This window comes from Eschrichtius robustus, chromosome 17, assembly GCF_028021215.1.
Source record: "Eschrichtius robustus isolate mEscRob2 chromosome 17, mEscRob2.pri, whole genome shotgun sequence".
NCBI lineage: Eukaryota > Metazoa > Chordata > Mammalia > Artiodactyla > Eschrichtiidae > Eschrichtius > Eschrichtius robustus.
In genome coordinates, this window is record NC_090840.1 from 33,808,185 (window position 1) to 33,832,479 (window position 24,295).

General features: G+C 34.7%; 1 protein-coding gene across 1 annotated transcript in view; it reads right to left on the minus strand.

Moving 5' to 3' along the window:
• NBN (nibrin) overlaps nt 1-24,295 on the minus strand; it is a 43,365-nt gene that overhangs the window by 10,777 nt on the left and 8,293 nt on the right. Inside the window, exons 6-11 of the mRNA XM_068525437.1 lie at nt 19,717-19,834; nt 18,907-19,100; nt 13,641-13,738; nt 8,444-8,573; nt 6,285-6,560; nt 3,774-4,209 (exon numbers count right to left, since the gene is read on the minus strand). Coding sequence (XP_068381538.1) covers nt 3,774-4,209; nt 6,285-6,560; nt 8,444-8,573; nt 13,641-13,738; nt 18,907-19,100; nt 19,717-19,834 — 1,252 coding nt within the window. The remainder of the gene's footprint in view (nt 1-3,773; nt 4,210-6,284; nt 6,561-8,443; nt 8,574-13,640; nt 13,739-18,906; nt 19,101-19,716; nt 19,835-24,295) is intronic.

Below are 24,295 nucleotides of genomic sequence, written 5' to 3' on the forward strand. Positions count from 1 at the left end.
ACTGTAATGTTTTTCTTTAGTTTTCATATTTCTACATGATCGTGTATTACTTTTACAGTCAAAAATAAAAACACATTTTTAAAGAAGTCTATCTAAATTTATTTAGAATTGAATGTTAAGTCATCCTTAATCCAAGATGAAAGTTATTTTAATTGTTCAAGATATTTATGGAGACTGCCTTGTATAAAATCATACTATCCTTCATATTCATATATCCTGACCACGTACTAGATAAAAGTATATTACACAGATAGCTTTCTAATACTTCCAATAAAAACTACAATTCCTTTGGATACAATAGGGGGGCATATCATTTTACATCAAATTTTCAATGATTCAGTAATAAAAATTCAGAAAAATTTTAATAAGAAGAAAGTTAGAAAGAAAAAGCAAGATGTACTCTGTGCTTGCTTAGAGACTAAAGAAAATTAATGCTATTTATCAGTAGTAAGATTAAAAATTTCGATTCCAAGCCTACCATGCACCCTTTTACTGAGTATTTTCACATACATTACCCACTGGAAGTTGTTACTACAATCAGAACATTTTACTCCCCCATACATTTTCCCCATCCTGTCCTACTCCCTCAAACTTGCTTAACCTCTTGAGCAAGTTTTTATTTCCTATCTCAGAGAATCATACTACAGCTTACCCAGACCCTTCGACTGCAAGCTTGGGACTTCTACACTCTTTCCTCTCTCCTCATTTCTCATATTGAGTCAATCACCAAGTCTTAGAGATTCTACCTCCTAAAGGCCTATCAAACTTATTCTCTCAGACTGCCTTTCAGGTTAGCATACCCAATGCCTAGAATAAATAAGTGAATGAATGACATTCTGAGAAACCTGACAAAAGAAACAGCCAAAAGAACAGGGTGGACCTTGCATTTTCGTCTCAGTTGTCAAAACCTAGCTAAGTCACTTTGGCAAGTTACTTAACTCCCACTGCAGTTTCCACATCTGTTCAATGTGTATAGTACTACTTCACTGCAGGTTGCTATAAATAGCATGATGGTATCCAGTAAGTGGTAGGTATAATTGTCAGGCTTTCAAAGATGTTATATGGTAAGAGAAGAGGAAACCTTAATTTAGAATAGAAGGGTGGAAAGAGGTGAAGAAGAGATATTCTGTAGACAGGGGGTGCTGTTAAGAGGAGGAACGTTAACAAGGATATGGAGACATGTTTGCATTTTATGGAGACTGGGAAATTGAAAGTAAGGCCAAGACCCCGACACAGTTGTCATTTACACAAGGATAAATGCCTAGCAGGGGTATCTAGCCAATAGCTTTCTATTTCAGCTTATAGTAAATCTTACAGACATGCTAGAATCCACATTTAATCCCAAAATAGAAAAATGGTAGTTTTATCATCAATATATTTTAGAAAATGCCCTTCTGATATACAGCTAAGGAATCCAATGCCAGAGAGAAGTATGACATTTTTGCCTTCTTAAAACTGCAAAAAGTTTTTTAAATGAAAGGATTAAGAAATATTTTTTCTGATAATCACTTCTGTAGCTAGAAAAATTAAGTGTAATTCTTTCAATCCACGAGTATCCACAAGGACCTTCAGACAACAAATTCTTAAAACAGTAAAAATGAAAGAATTAAAAATAATTTCACACTGTCTGAGTAAGGTTGATGAATTATATCAATGTCAATTTCCTGGTTTTGATATTATACTTAAGTTCTGCAAGATGTTACAATTAGGGGAAACAGGGTGAAAGGTATATGGAATCTTTCTATATAATTTCTTACAACTGCATGTGAATCAGCAATTATTTCAAAATAAAAAGTTTTAAAAAATTATCTTATATTGAAAGCAAAATTACTTTTGTTAACAAGGTTCTTACTAGAAAAGTACAGTGCTAAAATACAGTGATTTAACTTTAGTATATCCAGAAGTGTGTCACAATTGAGTTGCTATTCACTCTCCAAACGTCTGCTACAACATATTTATGTTGTACCATATTTTTATTCAGAATGTCATGAATTCTAAAATAGTAAAATAAGAACAAAGGAAATTATGCTGCAGAATCGTAGAGCAAAATAAAATAATTATATTCCCTGATATCATTATACAGCATGTAAATCTTGGCCCTATCTTATTTAAGCCACTGATTTTAGAATTTTTAAAGATAGCAAAAGTAATTCTTAACCAATACATTGAGGGAACTTATTCTGGGAAGAAAACTGGATGTGCTGAATCAGGATCTCTGGGGCTTCGGTCCGGGAATCCCTATTTTGAAAAAGCTCACCAGGTGATTCTGATGCAGCTGGTCCACAAAACGGCATTAAGTATTCACTTATAAGGAATAACAAACAATGAGGATTTTCTACCTTATATGAAGATGCCAGTATATAAGCTAAACAGGACATATATTTTGATTTTTCAATAGTAGTTATAGATTTATATAGTGCTTGATACACACTAGGTTCTCAACAAATGCTTATCAAATCATTGTACCTGTGCTCTCACCTAATGAGGTAACCAGTCTACCAACAGTAGGCAACTTAATGATGCATAAAATACAAAATAATCTAAAGAGTTCTCTTAGACCAAAGAGGGTAAGACAAATTACCAACATTCAGGAAAAGAGGACAGAACATTAAAGATAAAAATGAAAATTAAAAATCCCTAGTGATGTTATACATGTTCTATCCTAAAAATTTATTTAGTAAATACTTTGTTTTTACTAACTTTCTTCATCTCTCTGTGCCTGTTTACTCTATTAAAGCTCCTCCTATACTTATCATCATGGCCAAATGTCTGATAAAATAGTACAGCCTGGAAATCTATTAAAACAATCATGGGGCCTTCCCTGGTGGCGCAGTGGTTAAGAATCCATCTGCCAATGCAGGGGACATGGATTCAAGCCCTGCTCCAGGAAGATCTCACATGCCGTGGAGCAACTAAGCCCGTGCACCACAACTACTGAGCCTGCGCTCTAGAGCCCAAGAGCCACAACTACTGAGCCTGCGCGCCACAACTACTGAAGTCCGCCTGCCTAGAGCCCGTGCTCTGCAACAAGAGAAGCCACCGCAGTGAGAAGCCCGTGCACTGCAATGAAGAGTAGCCCCCGCACACCACAACCACAACAAAGAGTAGCCCTTGCTCGCTGCAACTAGAGAAAGCTCACGTGCAGCAATGAAGACACAATGCAACCAAAAATAAATAAATAAATAAATAAAATTGATTCTTTAAAAAAAACAAATCATGAATAAGTTTTATTTGTTGTCATTTATTATATATAGTCAAAGAATCACTGTATTTTTAACATTTACCCTATCAACCAACAAATTCTTATACTTAATACTGGGTGTAGAAGATACTAATTTTTTCCCCCAAATAAACATCATGACTGCTCATACTGTCAATACAAATACCTCAAGTACTTTTTAACATTCTAAGTTCCTATTTGCAATACTTCTTATTAAAAAATGTTGGGCTTCCCTGGTGGCGCAGTGGTTGAGAGTCTGCCTGCCAATGCAGGGGACACGGGTTCAAGCCCTGGTCTGGGAAGATACCACATGCCGCAGAGCAACTAGGCCCGTGAGCCACAACTACTGAGCCTGCGAGTCTGGAGCTTGTGCTCCGCAACAAGAGAGGCCGCGACAGTGAGAGGCCCGTGCACCGTGATGAAGAGTGGCCCCCGCTCGCTGCAACTAGAGAAAGCCCTCGCACAGAAACGAAGACCCAACACAGGCAAAAATAAATAAATAAATAAATAAATAAATAAATAAATAAAAATTTAAAAAAAAAATGTTACTTACAGAGATTTTGTTACTTTCTGGTATTGCTTCATCATTACAAGTGCCATTTCTTTCTATATCCAATCTCGGCCTTTTTCTAATATTGACATCTTCCTCTTGTTTTTGAACTTTCACTTCAATTTCTAACTCTGGGTTTGCGTTCTTGAATAACTGTTCCAATACTTCATCTTCTATGGCTAAATCATCAATTTCTTTTCTTTTTTCTGATCTTAGTTTTTCTGTAGAGAGAGATTTATTGGCAGAATTTTTCACAGTGGATTTTAAATCTACATCTGCATATGAGTTATCTGGTTGTTTTTCCACAGGCTCATTCTGCTGCTCCTTATTGTTCCATACTGAGGATGTAGTAGGTTGTGTTTGTTCTAAAAGAGAACAAGACATTTCTATTCTTGCTGATTTAGATAAAGACATTTCTTGATTTTCTTCATCCCTTTCCCTTAGGTTCAAAAAAGGAGAGAAGAAAACAAAAACAGAAAATGAACACAGCTAAGTAATTTTTTAGTTTGGCAGTATACACCCCCTTCTTCATTTAATTGACAATATTCTTGGTTTTACTGATTAACAATCTCACCAGAAATAAAAAAAACAGACATCTGAAAAAACAGTACATAATTCATACACACTCTACTGTTTTGATAGGACTGGTCAATTCCATGACTTAAACAATAGGGAAATGTCTATCTTCTTTGCTGGAAGTTACAGTAGTTGATGAATCAGTGTGGAGGAAAAGGTAGAAAAATATAAAATACAAAAGACTTGTCAGAAAACAACAGCTTACTTTATAATGAAGGGAACCTGTGGACATGGAAAAATTACCCTGGGACTAAAACCTGATGGGTTAATGAGAGCTAGATTCAAGATAGTAAGTCAAAGTGGCTAAATCCAGAATACAGTATAAACTATATACTGCAAGTAATATGTGAATATATGACTAAGGGTATTCTATACAATACTGTATCATTCATTCAATGAGTACTGAATACCTGACTCATTTAAACTGTACTGAGGCCCACAGAGGGCACAAAAACTTGGGTCTGTGCTCTCTAATTTACTGGATTCATGTTGAACTGGAACAGTTAGAGTGATATTTTCATAATTAATCTAACGTCAGGGTCCTAAATAAACCAATCAAGAAGTTTTTTGTAATAATTTAAACGATCAGCATTTGAACCAGAGAGCTAGCAACACAAACAGATGGAAACAGAAGAATTTATAAGACAAGGAAAATAAGAATCAGCACTACTGGTTTGGGGAGGCAGAGGAGAAACAGTCAAAGATTTTGACAAAGTAAATTACTAACAAAAATATATATACAAGGCAGTGACAGGGGAGAAAGTTTTAGGCCTATGATTAGGGGAAAAAGCAGGAGATTTCTGTGGGAAAGTAGAAGTGATGCTTAAAGAATAAACCAGGACCAAATATACTGATCATCTGTAACCTGAAGTACAATATACATAGCAGGATGAAAAGAAGTCCTCAAAGGGAGCAAAGGAGAAAGTCAGAGAGGCAAAAAAACCCCCCAGGATAGGACACTACCACAAAAGTCAAGAAGAGACCAGAAGGAGAACAAAGGTTCAAGAGTTGAGTGTTACCAAAAGGCCACAAGAGGTGTCAACTTGTGTCAATGATTACTTTCAAGGATGTCATGTCAAGATGAAATATTGCGAGTTAAGAAATATTTCATACAGAAACGGGAATAATAACAATAATCTCCTCTTTATGAGAAGTTTAACAGTGATTATAAAAGATAAAGGGCAGTGGCTAGAGGAACAAATCAAGTCAAGGGAAGGTTTTAAAAACTAAAAATGAGATAGAGTCTTTGAACACAGAAGAAAAGGACCTAGAAGAAGATATTAAAGATGCTAGAAATTGGGGCTTCCCTGGTGGCGCAGTGGTTGAGAATCTGCCTGCCAATGCAGGGGACACGGGTTCGAGCCCTGGTCTGGGAAGATCCCACATGCCGCGGAGCAACTGGGCCCGTGAGCCACAATTACTGAGCCTGCGCGTCTGGAGCCTGTGCTCCGCAACAAGAGAGGCCACGATAGTGAGAGGCCCGCGCACCACGATGAAGAGTGGCCCCCGCTTGCTGCAACTAGAGAAAGCCCTCGCACAGAAACGAAGACCCAACACAGCCATAAATAAAATTAATAAATAAAATTTAAAAAAAAAAGATGCTAGAAATTAAGAATAATTGATGAAGCATGGTCCTAGAGGAAATGAGAGACATGACCAAGGGAAATAGGTAGGTCAAAAAAACTGAGGTGTGGGAAACCTCTTCTTCAAGAGAAGTACAGCAAATTAAACAACAGAAGGAAAAAGTTGAGGGAAAATGTATCTAATGACCTTAGTGAAGAAAGAGACTTAGACATTTCTGAGAGGGAATAAGCTCAAAGGGCCACAGCTTTCCACAGAAGCATACTTAAGCAGAACATGGACTTAGTACCATTCTACAATCGTATAACAAATATTAGTATTTTTAGACACACAGAGCAGTATTATTAAAAATTATACCTTTTTTTGGTAGATGGCTGAAAGTAGTTTTTGATGGAGTTGGTTTGCTGATTCTGAGAAGCCCGATCTCCACTTTTATTTACACCTGGGAATTTAGTTGGTGAAATCTGATAGTTTGGGATTTTCATACTAACAAGAGTATTTGATACTATATTATTATTATTACAGTTTACTTTGTGGGGTTCCTTCACAGTGGATGATTCTTGTGAAGGTATTCTGAATTTTTGTTCCATTCCGAAGATTTTGATTTCTTTTGGCCTTTCACTCAAATTCATACTGCAGCAAAAGAAAAGAATTCAAGGTAAACAATCACGTTTATAGCAATTTTTATCCAGAAACAAAGTCCTTTAAGTAGTACGAACGTAATATAGTTATCTTGAGACAGTAGTTTAGTGAATATATTTTACTATCCCAAGAAAGTAGCTCCTTTGTCATCAAACCTCCCTGAAGACATGATATCTTTCTCTTCTTCGTCCCCTATAGCACATACTGTCAGGAATGCTCTATAAAAAACTGCCAAACACACATGGAATAACAACCTAGTATCCTATTATAAATTAAACCAGGTCATATACCGAAGTGATTTTTGCTTTGTTTAAAATTTTAGAATTATTTCCATGTAAAAAAATTAATAAAAACTGGAAATTTATGAAAAGAATAAGTTATCATTCCAATTTCAAATATAATGGGGTATTCAGATCACTTTTGATGAACTGATACGGTTATATTCCAACCAGATGGCAGTCTCTAGAATAGAACTCTAGAGTAGAACTCCAGATCATCAGAAAAATATTTTAAACACACACACACACAAACACACAGTTCTACAATGTATGGTTGAATATATACTACTTTTGCTCTTCTTATTTCACCAAAAACCCCAAAGTTGTCATTCAACTGACTTTTAAAAAATTAAGTTTCTCTTTTAAAAGTTATATTAAAAGTTCTCTTTTAAAAAAATTTGTAGTTTGTCTTTTAAAAGTTATTATCTCAATACAAAACATAGGTATAGTGAAAATTTAAATATGGTCTAATATAGTGCTTTCGTAAGTATCTTCCAATATGAATAATTCATTATGGATTATTTAAAATACACTGTCTCAAGTGAAAAAATGCCATAGGATACATATGAGCTACCCTTGCTCTCCAAAAAAAAAAAAAAAAAAAAATCCAAAAAACTATTTTAAAAAACCCTCTTCAAATAGAGAACCACTAAAAAAACTACCTTTATGAACAAATATTGATTATTTAGATAGCCAGGTACACACATATAAAGTATCTCCAAAACTATAAGTAATGTTCACATACAGGCAACATCATATAATAGAAACAAATTTATCTCAAACTTATTTCACCAGTCACAAATAAAACAGTATAATTCTTTGTAGTCTACCATGTACATGTGCAAGGAATAAAAAAAAAAAACTTTATCATTTTCAGGAGTTGGCAAACTACAGCTTGCAGGACACATCTGGCCTGTTACTTGTTTTTGTAAATTAAGTTTTATTGGAGCACAGCCACACTCATTCATTTACATGTTGTCTATGGCTGCTTTAATCCTACAATGGCAGAGTTGAGTAGCTGTGACAGAGATCAGTGGCCCACAGACCCAAAAATATTTACTCTGTAGAGCTTCATTTTTATTTACTTATTTTTGGCTGTGTTGGGTCTTTGTTGCTGCGCATGGGCTTTCTTTAGTTGCGGCGAGCAGGGGCTACTCTTCTTGCGGTGTGCAGGCTTCTCACTGTAGTGGCTTCTCTTGTTTTGGAGTATGGGCGCTAGGTGTGCGGGCTTCAGTAGTTGCAGCACATGGGCTCAGTAGTTGTGGCTTGTGGGCTCTAGAGCGCAGGCCCAGTAGTTGTGGCACCCGGGTTTAGTTGCTCTGCGGCATGTGGGATCTTCCCGGACCAGGGCTCGAACCCATGTCCCCTGCATTGGCAGGCAGATTCTTAACCACTGCGCCACCAGGGAAGTCCCTCTAGTGCTTTATAAAAAGTCTGCTAAACCCTGTCCAAGATATTATTTTGCCTGGCATCCCACACTCCCAATTCTTTATCTCCCAAGAGATGACTTGATACAGGCATTGACTCTACTTCTTGAATATACTATTAATTTATTGATAGAATAATAACAATAGTTCGTTAACAATGAAGCTTTACCATGTATCTCCTTGCTCTGATTGTGTGTCAGCTACATATGTTGTAGTATTCACTGGGGCACCTGGCATTAAGTTTTCATTGGCTGGTAAGACTTGGGAAAGGCCTGGACCTGGAGTTGTTGTCTTCAATCCTGTAAATCACAGAAGTGAAAGAAAGAATCACAACTGCTAGACACAAGATGGACATTTGGTCACTTAGAATTGTTAGGACTGTGCCATGTTGAGAGAATTAACTATAGCATACAGTTGTCTCCAGTCAAATACTTAACAAAACAGCCTATAAGCAGCAGCCTGTTGGCATCTGTGATGGGCTTATCTGAACCAAATCATTTTAAAGCTACATCAAATCCTTCATATTAAACTATTATCAACTTAGATAAAAATAAACTCAACTTAAATTCTAATTCAAATTATGCTTTAGTCAGGAGACCAAAAAATTAAAATTTCTCCCCCACAGAAAGTATATCTACTCTACTGTCTACACAAATCAAAATCAATGTGAATTTAATTTTTAGAAGGAATACACTATTTGAAAAGAAGAGATGAACAGTTTTAGACATAAATTTTTTGGCTACTCCAGAAAACCATAATGATTACTTCATCATTTTATATACCAGAATAGCAATTTAATTCAAGTACCACTCTTCTGGAATACTTCTCTTGAACCTCCCACATTGAATTAGATGCCCCTCATTTTGGATCCCATACCACCCTTTACATCACTCTACTAACTGTTAACACACTCTTACTAACTTTTTAACACTACCTGTGTGACCTGTATTACTTAACCTCTCTATGCCTTAGTTTCCTCATCTATGAAATGAGGATAATTACATGTTGTTTCTTCCTCACATATTGTTTTAAGGGCAAAGTGAACTGATATATGGATAGCACTTAGAAAAATGCTTGGAACATAATAAGGACTACGCAAGTGTTAGCTGTTATCATCACTTTATACCGTACTTGTTTACTTGTTACTTTCTCTTATTAGACTTGGAACCTCCTTGAGAACAGGGACTGAGTCTTGCTCATTTCTGTATCTCTAATCTCTGAGCAATGTTTGGTATATAATGGATATAAATAAGTTAACAGAATTAAATTAACTGAAAAAAAATTTTAAGTTGACATTTACTAAGTATCAAAGCTAAATTACCACTCTGTTAGCTCCTCATGACACAGGATGTGTTTAATAAATGTTTATTACTGATTCCAAATTCAGGTATTTAACTTACTTCTGCCACTCTCCTTATATGACCACCTTAGCTCACTGGCATTTCCTTATACATACATATCCCTAAAATTCATCTTAGCTTGCACAGTTTGCAAAAAATAATAATTACAAATGTGTATATAACCATTAAAAGAAATACTTATAAGCTGAATCTAATGATGCAGAATAACTAATGTCTGTCAATAAGATTATTTATAATATTCTCCTTGCTAAAATACCAGGAGGGTAGGGATTTGCTCTACTCTGCTCACCTCTTTATTCCAAGTGTTTAGAGTAATTAAAGGCATATAACAATGTTCAATAAATACTTGTTGAAAGATAAATGAATGAATATGGAAGGAAAGCAGGAAACAAAGGAGAAAAAGGGAGGAAAGAAGACATGCATTCACTGTTCCCCCCAAAACTAGCCGTGTTCTAAAATTGTTTGTTAAGTCTGATGTCTATGACTTGGAACCCACACAGACCTACCTATGAATATGTGCAAGAAATAATACTACTAATTATAATGTAGATTTTTAATCAATTCCTTATGACCTTGTTTCCATATGAAATAACACAATAGAAAAGGTGCTGCTCTAGCAGTCACAAAACCCCAATTTTAGGATTGTCTTGGCTGTTTTATGTATGGGACCTTAACTTTTCTCAGCCTTGAGGTCTCTCACCTTTTAATAGAAAGATTAGATGACCTTTAAGGACCTTCTGGCCATAAATACATTTCTAACAGTGGATGATAAAACTTTGTTGCTCCACCCTAGCAAAGATAATCTTGTGTACCAATAACTTAGTTCAATTAAGCAAATATTCATACCAACTACAAACAAGTATTGGGCTTGGTGATGTCAGAGAATCCAAAATTAGTAAGAGTTTATAATCAGTCTAGTGGCTGAAAGAGGCATGGAAACAACTGGTTATGTTTCAAAGTAGGAAAAAATTCTAACTGGAAGGCAAAAAAAAAAAGTTACTGGGGTATAAAAAAACAGAATAATTAACCTGACTTGGAGAAGAGTTATGGAAGAGGAAAAAACCTAGAAAAACTTCACGAAAGAGGTGAGCATTTGTGGAAGGAGTCAGATTTTGAAAAGCAGTGCTAGCATTCTAGGAACAAGGACCATGATGAGCAAGGTCAAGAAGTATGGCACATAAAAGAATATGGCATATGTATTCTGTAGGGAAGTATATTAAAAAAAGATGAGGATGGGAAGAGATAGGCTACAGCTAAACTGTTGAAGGCTCGAAAGTCTAGACAAAGGGCTTAGGGATTTATTCTATAGATAATGAGAACTAGTAAAAGTTTTTAGGAGAAGGGAAGGTGATTCTAGTGGCAAAGTGAAATATTAACTGTAGAGATGAATATGGAGGCAGGACCTTAATGAGGGCAGTTAGAACAGCCCTCAGGAAATAAAGACATGGAGGGTTAAATAGGGCAGTGGCTGTGAGAAGGGATGGTAGCAGACCTCTTGAGCAGAAGCTGCAGAGGAAGAATTTCAAGTCTTGTATGAGTAAAAAATGACTTAAATTTATAGTCTGAGTGCCTCCTCCATTTATATAAAAGAAGGCTCCTCTCTAGTTCAGTCCTTCCCTAGTTTCTATGACAAACAGGTAAAAATCAAGCAAAAGAAACCAAAAAAATCTGATGCCTTGGCTGCATCCCAGAATATCCTGGAATACAGAGAATGTGAATTTGAATTTTAAAAAAATGTTTCTGAAGCACATATCTAATTGAGACTAGTTTTCTAAAAGAGAACAGAGGACAGCTGTTCCAAACAGGGACCTGGGACAAGGGGAGATACTCACATAGACCCAATGATTGTTTATTTTTACATATTTTTTGTTGTGTTGTTAAAGTCTGAAATTACACATAGCGTTTTATTTTTTTTCTGTAACAGAACAGAAATACACAATCAACAAAATAGTTATCTACAGTACATGCTATTTCTAAAGGGTTGTGGAGCTTTCTAATGGACAGCTTCTATAAGAATATGGCTCACTTTTGGTATCCACATCAAAGTAGTTTTCTCTCTAAGAGAGGTTGAAGAGTTGGTCTTTAACTTCTGACTCTAAGGATAAATTCTGAGAATGTTAGTCATGAATTTTGAGGAAACATTCACCATATCACAATTATTATGGAAACTTCACAAGCTCTTAAAACTGTATTTGAAGGTTACCCATGTATAGACAGAAACATATGTAGTGTACTCACGGAAAAGTATACAGATATCAGGTGAATAAACATTCTTAACCAGATCATAAAATCCAAGTACTAGTCTGTTTATCCTTTTACATCTGCTCCCAGTGACCCCCACGCCATCAATCATAATAGCAGTATAATAATATCATAAAAGCTTTGACTTAAAGAGTCAGTTTGAATCAAATTATTTGCTATGTGATCTCTGGCTAATTTCTTAACCTCTCTGTACATCAGTTCCCTCATCTGTAAAATGCAAACAATGTCATCTATCTTAAAAGGATTGTTTTGCAGATTAAATTGTAATGCCTTGTGTAAAGCACATACTTCAGTCTCCACAAACTCAAGAGACAGCAGCTATAATTACTAATCAGGAGGTACGCTGTCCAATTCTATAGGTGCCATTCAGTGGGCTACAATGTAAATGATACCCCCTGGAGTGTATAATTAGGTAGTGCTGTCCTAACTCGTCTTTTAGCCAAAGTCCAATAACTGCTGACAAATAGCTATAAAAAGAACTTAGGAGGCAAATAAATGTATAAAGAAATACCAAATGGATGCACACACAGCTAGACAAAGAGAAGTTACAAGGAAGAATAAACGTAAAAATATCTAAGGTAAAGAAGTGAGAAGGAAAGAATAAATGAACCATCTTCTTGATGGCAACATCAGCTTATCAAGAAAAGTAGGGGAATGAGTTTTAAAAAACCAAGGGGTAATAGCTGCCCTGAGTAAACTGGCTTTTGTGATAGTCAACACTGAGATGATTATAATAGGTATTCTTCATCTCTGTAAATGGCATCACCACCCAACCAGCTACTCATGCCAAAAGATTAGGAGTTGTTTCTAAATCCTCCACGGGCAAGATGTGCTGGGTCTAGTTCCAAAATTTGGCCTGAATTTATTTGCTTTTCTGCATCTCTACTACTACCACCATGGTCCAAGGCACTAGGCTCTCTCTCACCTGGACCTCCACAACAGCTTCTACTCATATCCCCACTTCCATTTTGGACCCCTGGAATCCATTCTCCACACAGACACGATTTTGAACTGTTCCTTCTACCTGGAATTCTGCTATCCATATCCTCCCATGGTTGCCTTTTCTCATCATTCAGGACATGTGAGGCTCAAATATGACATCTTAAGTGAGACTGTCCCTGACTACCAATCTAAAATAGCCTGCTCCCAGTCACTATCACATCATCTTGTTTTAGCTTTCTCTTTGTACTTGGCCTTAACAGAACTTATCAGATGTATTTGTTTGCTTGTTAACTGTCTGAATCCTGACTTTTAGAATATAAAGTTCACAATAACAGGTATCTTGTTTACTTTATTCACCACTGTATCTTCAGTACTTACAACTGTGCCTAGTACTTGGCAGCCACAAATATTTATCAAATGAATAAATGAACAGCTAAACATATGACTTTTAAAAGACGGTGAAGATGGTCACCCCTGGCAAGTATAATGTACATACAGGAACTTCCCTGGTGGTCCAGTAGTTAAGAATCTGCCTTCCAATGCAGGGGACGTGGGTTCGATACCTGGTTGGGGAACTAAGATCCCACATGCTGCGGGGCAACAAAGCCCGTGCGCTCTAGAGCCCATACGTTACAACTAGAGAGGAGCCCGCATGCTGCAACAAAGATCCCGCATGCCACAACTAAGACCCGATGCAGCCAAATAAATAAATAAATATTTTAAAAAATAATGTACATACAGCCAATCATCAATTTACACAATAAAGTTGCTAAAGAATCAATAAAATAGTATTTTAATTACCTGTACTGGGCTGGCCCTGAGGATCACAGTAATTCTCTGTAGTAATGAAAATAACTGCCAATCCAATTTCTGCTTCAGGAATAGGTCTAAGACCCTGCCTGTTAGAATAAAATAGTTTAAGTATGATGATATATTAAAACTAACAACTTTTATTAAGATGATGTCAAACTGAATTTATCTTTTTCCGCCCCCCCAAAGTGATATCACAATTTTATGGTACAGAGAGAATTGCAAATACCTATAGTACTAGCTTATTCACTGGAGCAATGTTACATCGGGCAAGTTCACCACCTTTTAGTAATTCAGTTATTTCATCTGTAAAATAAAGGTCTAGAGTAAAGGATACAGATCCTTCCAGTTCTAAAACTCTATAATTTTCAGAATAATAGTAATACCCAGATGAAGCAATAAAATAGATTTTTTAAAGCAAATCTATGATTACTAGAATCCTAAGATAAAACTTAAAAGAGAGAAAAAGAGGGAGAAGGATAAGGAGGGAGAAAAGTACAAAGAACTAGAAATAAGCTACATCTATACATATGTTAGTAAATCAAATCATTTTACCAAATTTACATGTATTAATGAATCTTCTTATTAAAGGAATCTTATGGTGAACCTATCTTCTGTTATTCTGTAATGTGAATAATGACTGATTTTATCAAACAAACATAATTTAATATAACTTAATAATGCTATATAGAAACTACACCTCAAATTTTAAGAGCTTTAAAACTCCTTTTAATACTTATTGTAGAGATATTTTAAGTGGTTGTAGTACCTTAACAGGTCATTTTCAAATGCTTAACATTTGTTTTTCTGTTAAGTTTTTAAAAAGATGATTCTAAAATGTATATGGAAAAATAAAAAGCCAAGAATAGCCAGGATGCTTCTGAAGAAGAGCAGAAAGAAAATATTTGTCCTACTAGATATGAGGACTTAAACTGTTATAGTAATTAAGACAATGTAGTAAACGTGGTATTAGTATAAGAAGAGACATATTGCTCAATGGAAAAGAAGGCCAAAAACATTCCCATGCATGTAAGGTCCCTTGGTATAAAACAGAATCAATTCCAGATAGATCAAAAATAAATTCCAAAAACAAAATATCAAAATACTAGTAAAAATTAGTAAAAAATATAGGTGAATATCTTTTGATCTATGAGTAGAAAAAGATTTCTTAAACAAAATACAAAAAGCACTGACTATGAAAGATTTTTAAATTTTAGGATATTAAAATTAAGGGCTTTCATTCATCAACACAATAAAAAGATAATTTACAAAGTGGTAACAGATTCTGCAATCTTTTATGTAATCACATAAAAGTGAAAAAAGGATTAATGTCAAGAATATATAAAAAACTCCTACAAATTAAAAAAAAGGCACACAAATATGCAATAACCATACAATCCAGAAACTGCACTCTTGGGCATTTATTCCAGAGAAATGAACACTTATGTTCACAAAGAAACCTGTACATGAATGTTCATATCAGCTTTATTTGTAACAAAAGCTGGAAAAATGCAGACGTCCTTCAATGGATGGATGACTCAACAAACCATAGTATATCCATACTACAGAATATGTAAAATATACATATGTATATGTATTTTAAGTGGCTGTAGTAGTTTAAAAGGTATTTTTCAAATGCTTAACATTCATTGTTTTGTATGTATTAGTTTAACTTAGACTTGAACTCTAAGTGAATTTATAATAACACACAAAAAAAGATTTTAAAAAGTGTTATCATCAAGTGATCACACACACCTACTTGTATTTCAGGCAATTCAAAATTGATATTTTACTACCCTACTAATACTTTTGAAACTATACATACATTATATCATGAAAATTAGTTACAAAGATTGGCTATATAAAACAAAATACACATTTAATAATCATGTTATACAGACATACATCATCTTAAATGGGGAAATACTGGAAGCATTACTTTTAAAGTCAATAGTGAGATAAATGTGGCTACTATCACCACTTCTATCCAGCAGCTTTGGATGTCCCAGTTGGTCCAAAACCAAGAGAGAGAATAAAAGAGAGAGAGCAGTACCAGAGGCATAAAGGATTAAAAAGGAGGAGAGAAATATTATTTACAGATGATATGGTTTATACAAAAAAAGACTATAAAGTATTAGAAATAAAAGGGGAGTCCAACAAGGTGGTGGGATATGAGATTAATATCAATGTCAGCTGAATTTCTATATATCAACAGTAAACTAGAAAATGTAATTAAAGAGACAATATCCATACCATGGTTATCCATACCATGAAACACTACTCAGCAATAAAAAAGGATAAACTACTCATACAGAAAACCTAGATGAATCTCTGAGGAATTACGGTGAGTGAAAAAAAAAATTCTAAAAGGTTACATGCTGTATGATTTCATTTATATATCACTTTTTTAATAATAAATTTTAGAAATGAAGAAGAAATTAGTGGTTGCCAAAGTTTAGGGACAGGGAGGGGGAGGTAGGGAGGGGTGTGTGGTTATAAAAGAACAACATGAGGGATTCTTGTGGTGATGGAACTGTTCTGTATCTTAACTATGGTGAATACACGAACCTACACATGTAATAAAATTATATAGAACTAAATACACACATGTACACTACACACACAAGAACACATAAAACAGGGGAAATCTGTATTTAAAACAAAAAAAGAATACAATTATCCCAATAGAAAACTGGGCAAGAGACATGTATTTCACAAAGATGGAAAAATTAACATCTAATAAACTTTTGAAGAAATGTTAACCATCACTGGTGATCAGGGAAATACAAATCAAAATCACAAGAAATGATTATATATCCATTAAATTGGCAAAAATGATAGTCTGAAAATACCGACTGTTGAAAATGATGTGCATCTAACTTAATCTCTTATATACCGTGGGTGGGAGTATAAAGTGGAAAACAGTTTGATACTGTTGAGTGTTCTAACCCTAGTAATGCGGTAATATATCCCAAAGAAAATCCTGCACAAGTACCAATAGGAAACATACAAAGATAATCTCAGTAGCAGTTTACAATAATAAAAATTTATTTAAAATAACTAATTAAATAATTAGTGAACAAAATGAATGTGTATTATTTATAGTTCAGTGATGACAGTGTATCATGATCCAAAGATTATGATTCATTCAATTTTATGCAAAGCTGTGGAACAGGTGAGAAGAGGATAAGGCACAGGAGGAGAGGATAAAGAGAAAATAATTAAATTAGTAACAGGAAGAGGTCCCAAATATGGGCTAAGACATTGGGAAAATATCTCAGCAAGAACAAAAATCAGGGTTATATTTTTCCCCTAGACATCTAATCTTTTTCAGAGATATTTAATTTTAATCACTGATATCCTATACCCACTTCTGACAACTAATCAGTAGCGCCATGGCACTAACCAATCCCAATGTTGCCCTATTGTCTGAAATTCAGTCAATAGCTGACTTTACTGGTTTGATATAACTGTACCTTCAATTGCTATCAATGGCTTGGACTAAATGGACAGGTGTTATTTTAAGTGATAGTCTTTCTCAAACTGTAAAATTGTCCTCTCTCCAAGAACAAATTGAAACAGGAGCCAGAGACTACAGAACAAAATGTCATCTCATGATCAAGTCACCAGCCTCTGAGCAACCTCTCACTCCAGCAAGGCAGCAAGATGTAATGGTAAAGAGCATGGACTCTGGAACCAGACTGCATGCGTTCACATCCTGGCTCCTCTGCTCGCTCCCTGTGTTCTACTCAAATCCCCTTTTGCCCTCTCTGCACAATGGGGACCATAACAGTAAAAATATACATGATTGTATGAGGATTAAATGTCTTAATATATGTAGAACTCTTAGAACAGGACCTGCTACAGTATACAGTATTATGTAAGTAAGCTATTATTGCTATTGTTCAACATGGCTTTTAAAGACTGGTAAACTGGTCATAAGTAAAATACTGCCTGAAAGAAGCCTTCTCTATTTAAAATAAACTTCTCCCCTCTGCCCTGTTATTCTGTTTTCTTATACACATTTGTAGTTATCTGTTTACTTGTCTTTATCTGTCTTTTCCTCTAGACAGTAAGCTCCAGTGGTGGCAGGGTCCATAGCTATCTTGTTAACCATTATATTCCCAGTGCCTAAAACACAATAGAATCACAGTATATTTTGGTTGTAGTAGTAAGATGGTATTTTTGTTAAACAAATATTTTCTTTTTCACAGTAGTTAACACATCTCCTTTAAGCAAAATATTTATGGGACACATGACTGAAATTTTACTTTTTACTTTGGCAAACCCATTTAAAAAAAAAGCAATCTTCATGGTCAGAAAGACTCCTGGGTCAGGAAAAATGAATACTGTGGAGAGCTTATTTGTATGGACTTTTTAGACATATAAATACCCTAGGCCCTAACTATTTTTTTAAATATTTATTTATTTATTTCGCCACGCTGGGTCTTAGTTGTGGCGTGCAGGATCTTCTAGTCGCAGCATGCAGGATCTTTAGTTGCAGCATGCGGGGTCTTTTAGTTGTGACATGTGGGATCTAGTTCCCTCAACAGGGATCGAACCCAGGCCCCCTGAACTGGGAGCGCGGAGTCTTAGCCACTGGACCACCAGCGAAGTCCCGGCCCTGACTATTTTTCACTAGGTGAATAGAAATTCAGTCAACGGACTGCCAATGCTGATTTTTTTACTTTGTGCTTCAAAAATGCTAAGATTATTAACACCAGTAAAGAGTCCAGGAAAAAAATCCTTGCTTTAGTGCTTTCAAACTGCCGCCCCTCCACACTACAAACACTATTCTAGGATACTTGATACTTTCTTTCCTGCTTTCCCATAACAGCCTATATAGCCATAATAGCCTAATTTTTATACAAATTTTCAATGGGTAATATCAAGGGAAAAATACATTCCAGCTTGAGGCTATTTCAGAACAATTTTACATTTGAGTTTTAACTTACTCAACTACATATTCTAGAGAAAAACAAATACTGCTTTATTAAGAGAGGTATATTCTGCAAATTCTATTAAAGTAACAAAAAAGCGGCAGAAAATAAATATTGAGATAAAACTGTCATGGATAAATATATTCTATTTCTAGCATACTAAGTCACAATAAATTTCCAAGTACCATACACAATAAAATCTTTACAATAATTCTTGTATATACCTTTACATTATTATGTGGAGTGCAAAAAAAGTTACATATAAAATCACCTACCTGCCCTGTTTTTTTTTTAACTAATAAAGAATAATTCTGTACCTCTGCAGTATATCCATAATGGAATGAATCCATTTTTTCTGAGAGTCAGGAATTAAGGTCTGTGAATCTGTTATTCCTACATCAACAACACAAGTTCCAGGAGCTGAAAAGAAACTATCTTCTTCTTCATTGTCTTCCGTTATCAACCTAGTGTCTCCTCCTCCAAATACAACTGCTGCACTTAATTTTTTATGCTAAAAATGGAAAGAAAAAGAAAAAAAGTAATGAAATAGCCATAATTAATGTCTTGAATACATTCTTAAAATTATAAGAATTTGATTTGGGAAGTAAAATATAAGCAGAATTGAAGAAGAATTGATTTTATAATACTTCCTGAGAGGACAATCTGAGCTTCCACTCTGAGAAAATCCCTAGTTCACCAGGTACCACTGCAGCCCTGGAATCCTTACATCATCTACAGCTCCTCTTCACACAGTACTGTAACTGTGGGTTTACTTGCATGATTTTTCCACTTGTAACATTAACTCCTGGAACTCTCATTTCAGCACACAGAAGACATTCAACAGCTGCTTACTAACTGAACAAGTTAGCACTTAAACCAAAGTTTTTGGTCTCCTCCTTGTACGTATTTATATAAACTTAATTAATAAGCCAATTAAGAGATATTAAGAAATGCCATAGTCATATACATGAACGCTGGGCAAGTTCTGGTGCCTGGGTAGTTTTTTATTTCACTTCACACTTCTACACAAAATCTCAAAAGGAAGTGCATTAACAACTATTGACAACAGTAATAATTTATCCTAGTTTATAACATTTTCTTTACAAAAATTTAGCTTACAACATTACCTGTTTGGCATTTAGAAAGACAAATGTTTTCCCTTTGAAGATCTGTTTTCTTTCCTGTCGTCCTGACAGATCAATATTTTTACTTCCAATAACTGGTTCATCAATAGGTGGGTAAAAACTATAAAAAATAAAATAAAGTACATTCTAATTATACACTACACTGTATGTGTAACATTAAATTTGTAAATGGAATGGCAATCTAGACACTAGAAAGGCTTAATTTCTATAATACCATTATATTATTAAAAAATTAATAGTTTTATCTGGGACGTAAGGACCGAAAGTGCCTAAACACTTTTTCTAGAAATATGGTGACAGATGCCACACAGAACAGCAGAACTCTTCTTTATTTTCTAAAACTATATAATGCAAAAGTAGACAATCATAACAAGATACAATTAAATATATATGAATCAAACAACTTATGTAAATTACAAATGGTTGAGAGAGAAAAAGTAATTAAAAAGTTTTTAAAAAAGTAAAAACAAAACCAAAACCAAAAAAAAAAAAAACCCCGAATGGTTGAAACATCAACCATTAAAGATCAAATTCTATTAGCATGTTGTGCTTGCTTAGGAACCAGTAAGTATTAGTAATAATGTTCATATTGTAATTCTATGAACTACTGCTATAAGTGTTTTGTTACAAATCTCTTTGGAGAAGCTCAGGGAATTCTAAAACCTACATTTTGTCAGTTTAAATAAAATTCCCAAAGATTTAAAAACACAGTCTTTTAGCTCTTTAATGTAACACTATAAACACATCTTAATAATCCATAGAGATTAAGGAAAAGAAGAAAATAGAGAAGTAAAATCAACAGATAATTCAGTCCATAGTTTCAACTTTCTATATAACTAGATCTTTTGTTACAGCTATTCATAACTGACCAGACTTTTAGTTTCTCTATCTTCTAGTAAAAATTATTAATGTTCATGGATAGAAAGACTCGATATTGTCAACATGTCAGTTCTTCCCAACTTGATCTATAGATTAAACACAATCCCAGTAACTCCCAGCAAGTTATTTTGTGAATGTTAACAAACAGATTCTAAAGTTTACATGGAGAGGCAAAAGACCCAGAACAGCCAACACAGTATTAGGGAAGAAGAACAAGGTTGGAGTACTAACACTACAGAATTCAAGACTTAATGTAAAGCGGCAGTAATCAAGAGAGTGTGGGACTTCCCTGGTGGTGCAGTGGTTAAGAATCTCCCTGCCATTGCAGGGGACACGGGTTCGAGCCCTGGTCCGGGAAGATCCCACAAGCCACAGAGCAACTAAGCCCGTGTGCCACAACTACTGAGGCCCGCGCGCCTAGAGCCCGTGCTCCGCAACAAGAGAAGCCACCACGATGAGAAGCCCGCGCACGGCAACGAAGAGTAGCCCCTGCTCGCTGCAACTAGAGAAAGCCCGCGCACGGCAACGAAGAGTAGCCCCCACTTGCTGCAACTAGAGAAAGCCCGCGCACAGCAACGAAGATCCAATGCAGCCAAAAATAAATAAATTAAAATAAATAAATTTTAAAAAAAGAAAAGATTAAAAAAAAAAAGAATCCGCCTGCCAATGCAGGGGACATGGGTTCGAGCCCTGGTCCAGGAAGATCTCACATGCCACGGAACAACTACTGCTTTCTAATGAGAAAAATAGCATTTTAAAATTATCTACAGCTTTGTGTTTTTCACACTGTCATTCTTAATTTTGCCACAGATAATAGCTAACAGTTAAATACAGTTTAGTTCAATGAAGAGTGAACATTTGTTATACCAAGTCACATTCCATGAGAACGATATGCAATTAGCTTTCCAGAGTTCTAACTTTTATTTGTGTGATTCTTTGATGTTTGGTTCCTCTACTAAGTGCCAAGATGGTAGAAACTGTAATGCTTTTTGGCTCATCATTATATCCTCAGGTCTATCTTGCCTGGTTCAATAAATATTTGATAATAAATAAACTGATAGTATAAAACAGAAATAAAAATTTCACCTAATAAATTAGAAGTAGACAGAAAGTAAAAACATCCCTCAATACAAATGTTGAGTATTAAAATTCTGGGACTAGAAAAATATATTTTGGTTTTCTTTTAAAAACATTGATAAATTTGAGCCCCAATACTCAATAAGACTGATCTTGAAAGGAAAAAAACCACCGTATTATCAAGAATCGAATCAAATGTTGGAGTCATACATACATATACATATATATGATATATATATATCATATATATAATACAGTGATAAATAATAGACCATGTTCTGGAACTTCATATACATAGAAAAATCTTTCTCTCTTTAGTAGTATTAAGGATGAAAACAAGAAAGGAGAGACTAGTCATAAATGTGAAGAAAACATCATTAAAAAATCAGTATTTCCGAAAAATTACATTCTAGAAGTTTTAAAGCATCACTGAGGCTATAGTGATTTGACAGCTAGTAATAAAATTGGAAAACAGTAAATTAACTTGGCAGAGACCTAGGTTAGAGGCACACTGCCTGAATACAAGGATACCACAAATATAAAGTGACCTCTAACTTCTATAATGAAAAAATTAAAACATTTTTTGGCATACTTACACAGAAACTTCAAGAGCTACAAATAAAATAATTACGCTTTATTATGTAGTAACTGGTACATATTATTCACAAATTCTATAAAATATTAATCTAGAAATACTGACTTTTTCCTATATACATTTTATAACTTTATATAAATTCTTCACGTGATGTTCAATAAATTTTATCTAACTCAGAGCACATCATCTTCACTTCTGTCCCAAGATTTTCCAAATACAGAATTTTTCTGAATTCATGTATAATTCTGGCTGTGGAAACTATGCCAAGCCACAATATTTCTTTGCCCAACATCTGGATAGCTGTTTATTTCATTAGCACCAAAGGTACATGTTCATGATTTCTAGAACCACATACTTACTATACTGCTTTTTTTTTTGGTGATCTCTAAAAGGTTTGAATTACATTGGCATCCACAACTTGTAAATCTGAGCTTGTATCTCCAGGAAGAAAATTTCTAGTGTATGTTAAATTTCTTTGCTTTAAATTTTAATTGATTATTTAAGGTCAACTCTACAAGCTTCCTAAACTTTCATTTACCAAGATTGTTTCATGCTAATGTGTCTCTTGGGTCTGAGATTTTATTACAAGCTAATAAGTTAACCTATTCCTCTTTCATGGATGCTGGCAGAAGACACAAGACTCCTGGGTCAGAGACAAAGCAAGCAGCAAGCCTCAGTGTGTTTGCAGCAGGTCTCCTTCCATGCCAAGTCCCCTGAGGATGACACAGAAGGTACATACTGTGGGTTATGTTACAGGAGAGGTATATACCATGGGTAGTGTTACACTGAACTTGGGAATCCACCCATTTTATAACAAGCTATAAGCAGGCCTGCTCTCTGTCCTGGGAAGGAGATACTACCTCATCCCTCCAGGTTTCTCACTGCAAACATAACCCTGAGAAATGGCCTGGGTATAGGGCAGTCAGGGCCTTTCATTCTTGGCATATCCAGCAAGTTTTGTATGATGTAAGGACTCTCTCCCAACAGTGTTTTCTGAAAACAATGCTGCTTGTTGTCTGAAATAAATTGAGAAAGGGAAACTCCTTTTTTCTCTTGAGGATCATTTTTTTTACATTCAGACATATATAATATTTTAATGAACTTCCTTTATTAGAGCATAGAGTATCAAAATTAAATACTTCTTTTAAATGTAATCTAAAAATGACTTCACCTACATTGGTACTTTGATAACAGTATAGGAAAATTAGGTATCACAAACCATATCAGGTACTCTATCTTAACCCTTCACTTACTCTGTTTTGTGGTAACAGTGCAAAGATGCAGACATAACTGTACCAAAAAGTACTACACATTTTGTTAGGTAAAAATATTATAGTATGCCTCCTAATTTAAAATCAGGACTAGTGATAATGCTTTTACAGAACTAAAAGAACAGGTAGTTATGTAATAGAAGAGCCACCACAATTTATCTCATATCCCTTTTATAACCCATCCTACTACTATTTAATATCTTAAATTTAATCATTTTTCTATTTAATTGAGTATGTAGTCAAATTAGTCTTCAACAAACATATCAAAATGGATCCCAATAGGTATAGCAATCTATTAAGGCAAAAAACTACGTATTTTAAAATAGTATTAAAACTTGATTATCAGTTGCTATCATCAAACATGAACTAATGTAATAGTCTTTCCTGGTTAACACTGAATTAGGAGTTATTGAACAATCTTAGAGTAGGGATGTTTTATTATAGCCATCTAAGTTAATACAGTCACAAATTGAAGCCAGAAAAAAACTATGCCTAACCTAAAGTAAAAAAAACAAAAAACCAAAAACCAAGGTTAAATACACCTGAGAATCTGAACAAATAAGTAAGAATCAATGACTAATTCTAAAAACTCCAAGACCATAAAACATATCACCAGTAGTAAAAACTTAATCAGACCCCTCCACTCTTAAGTAATCTAGAATTAACAATGGTTTATTATCTGTAACAAGATTCATTATTTATAGGATTTATCAACTTTTCTAGGGAGGGTCATAAATAG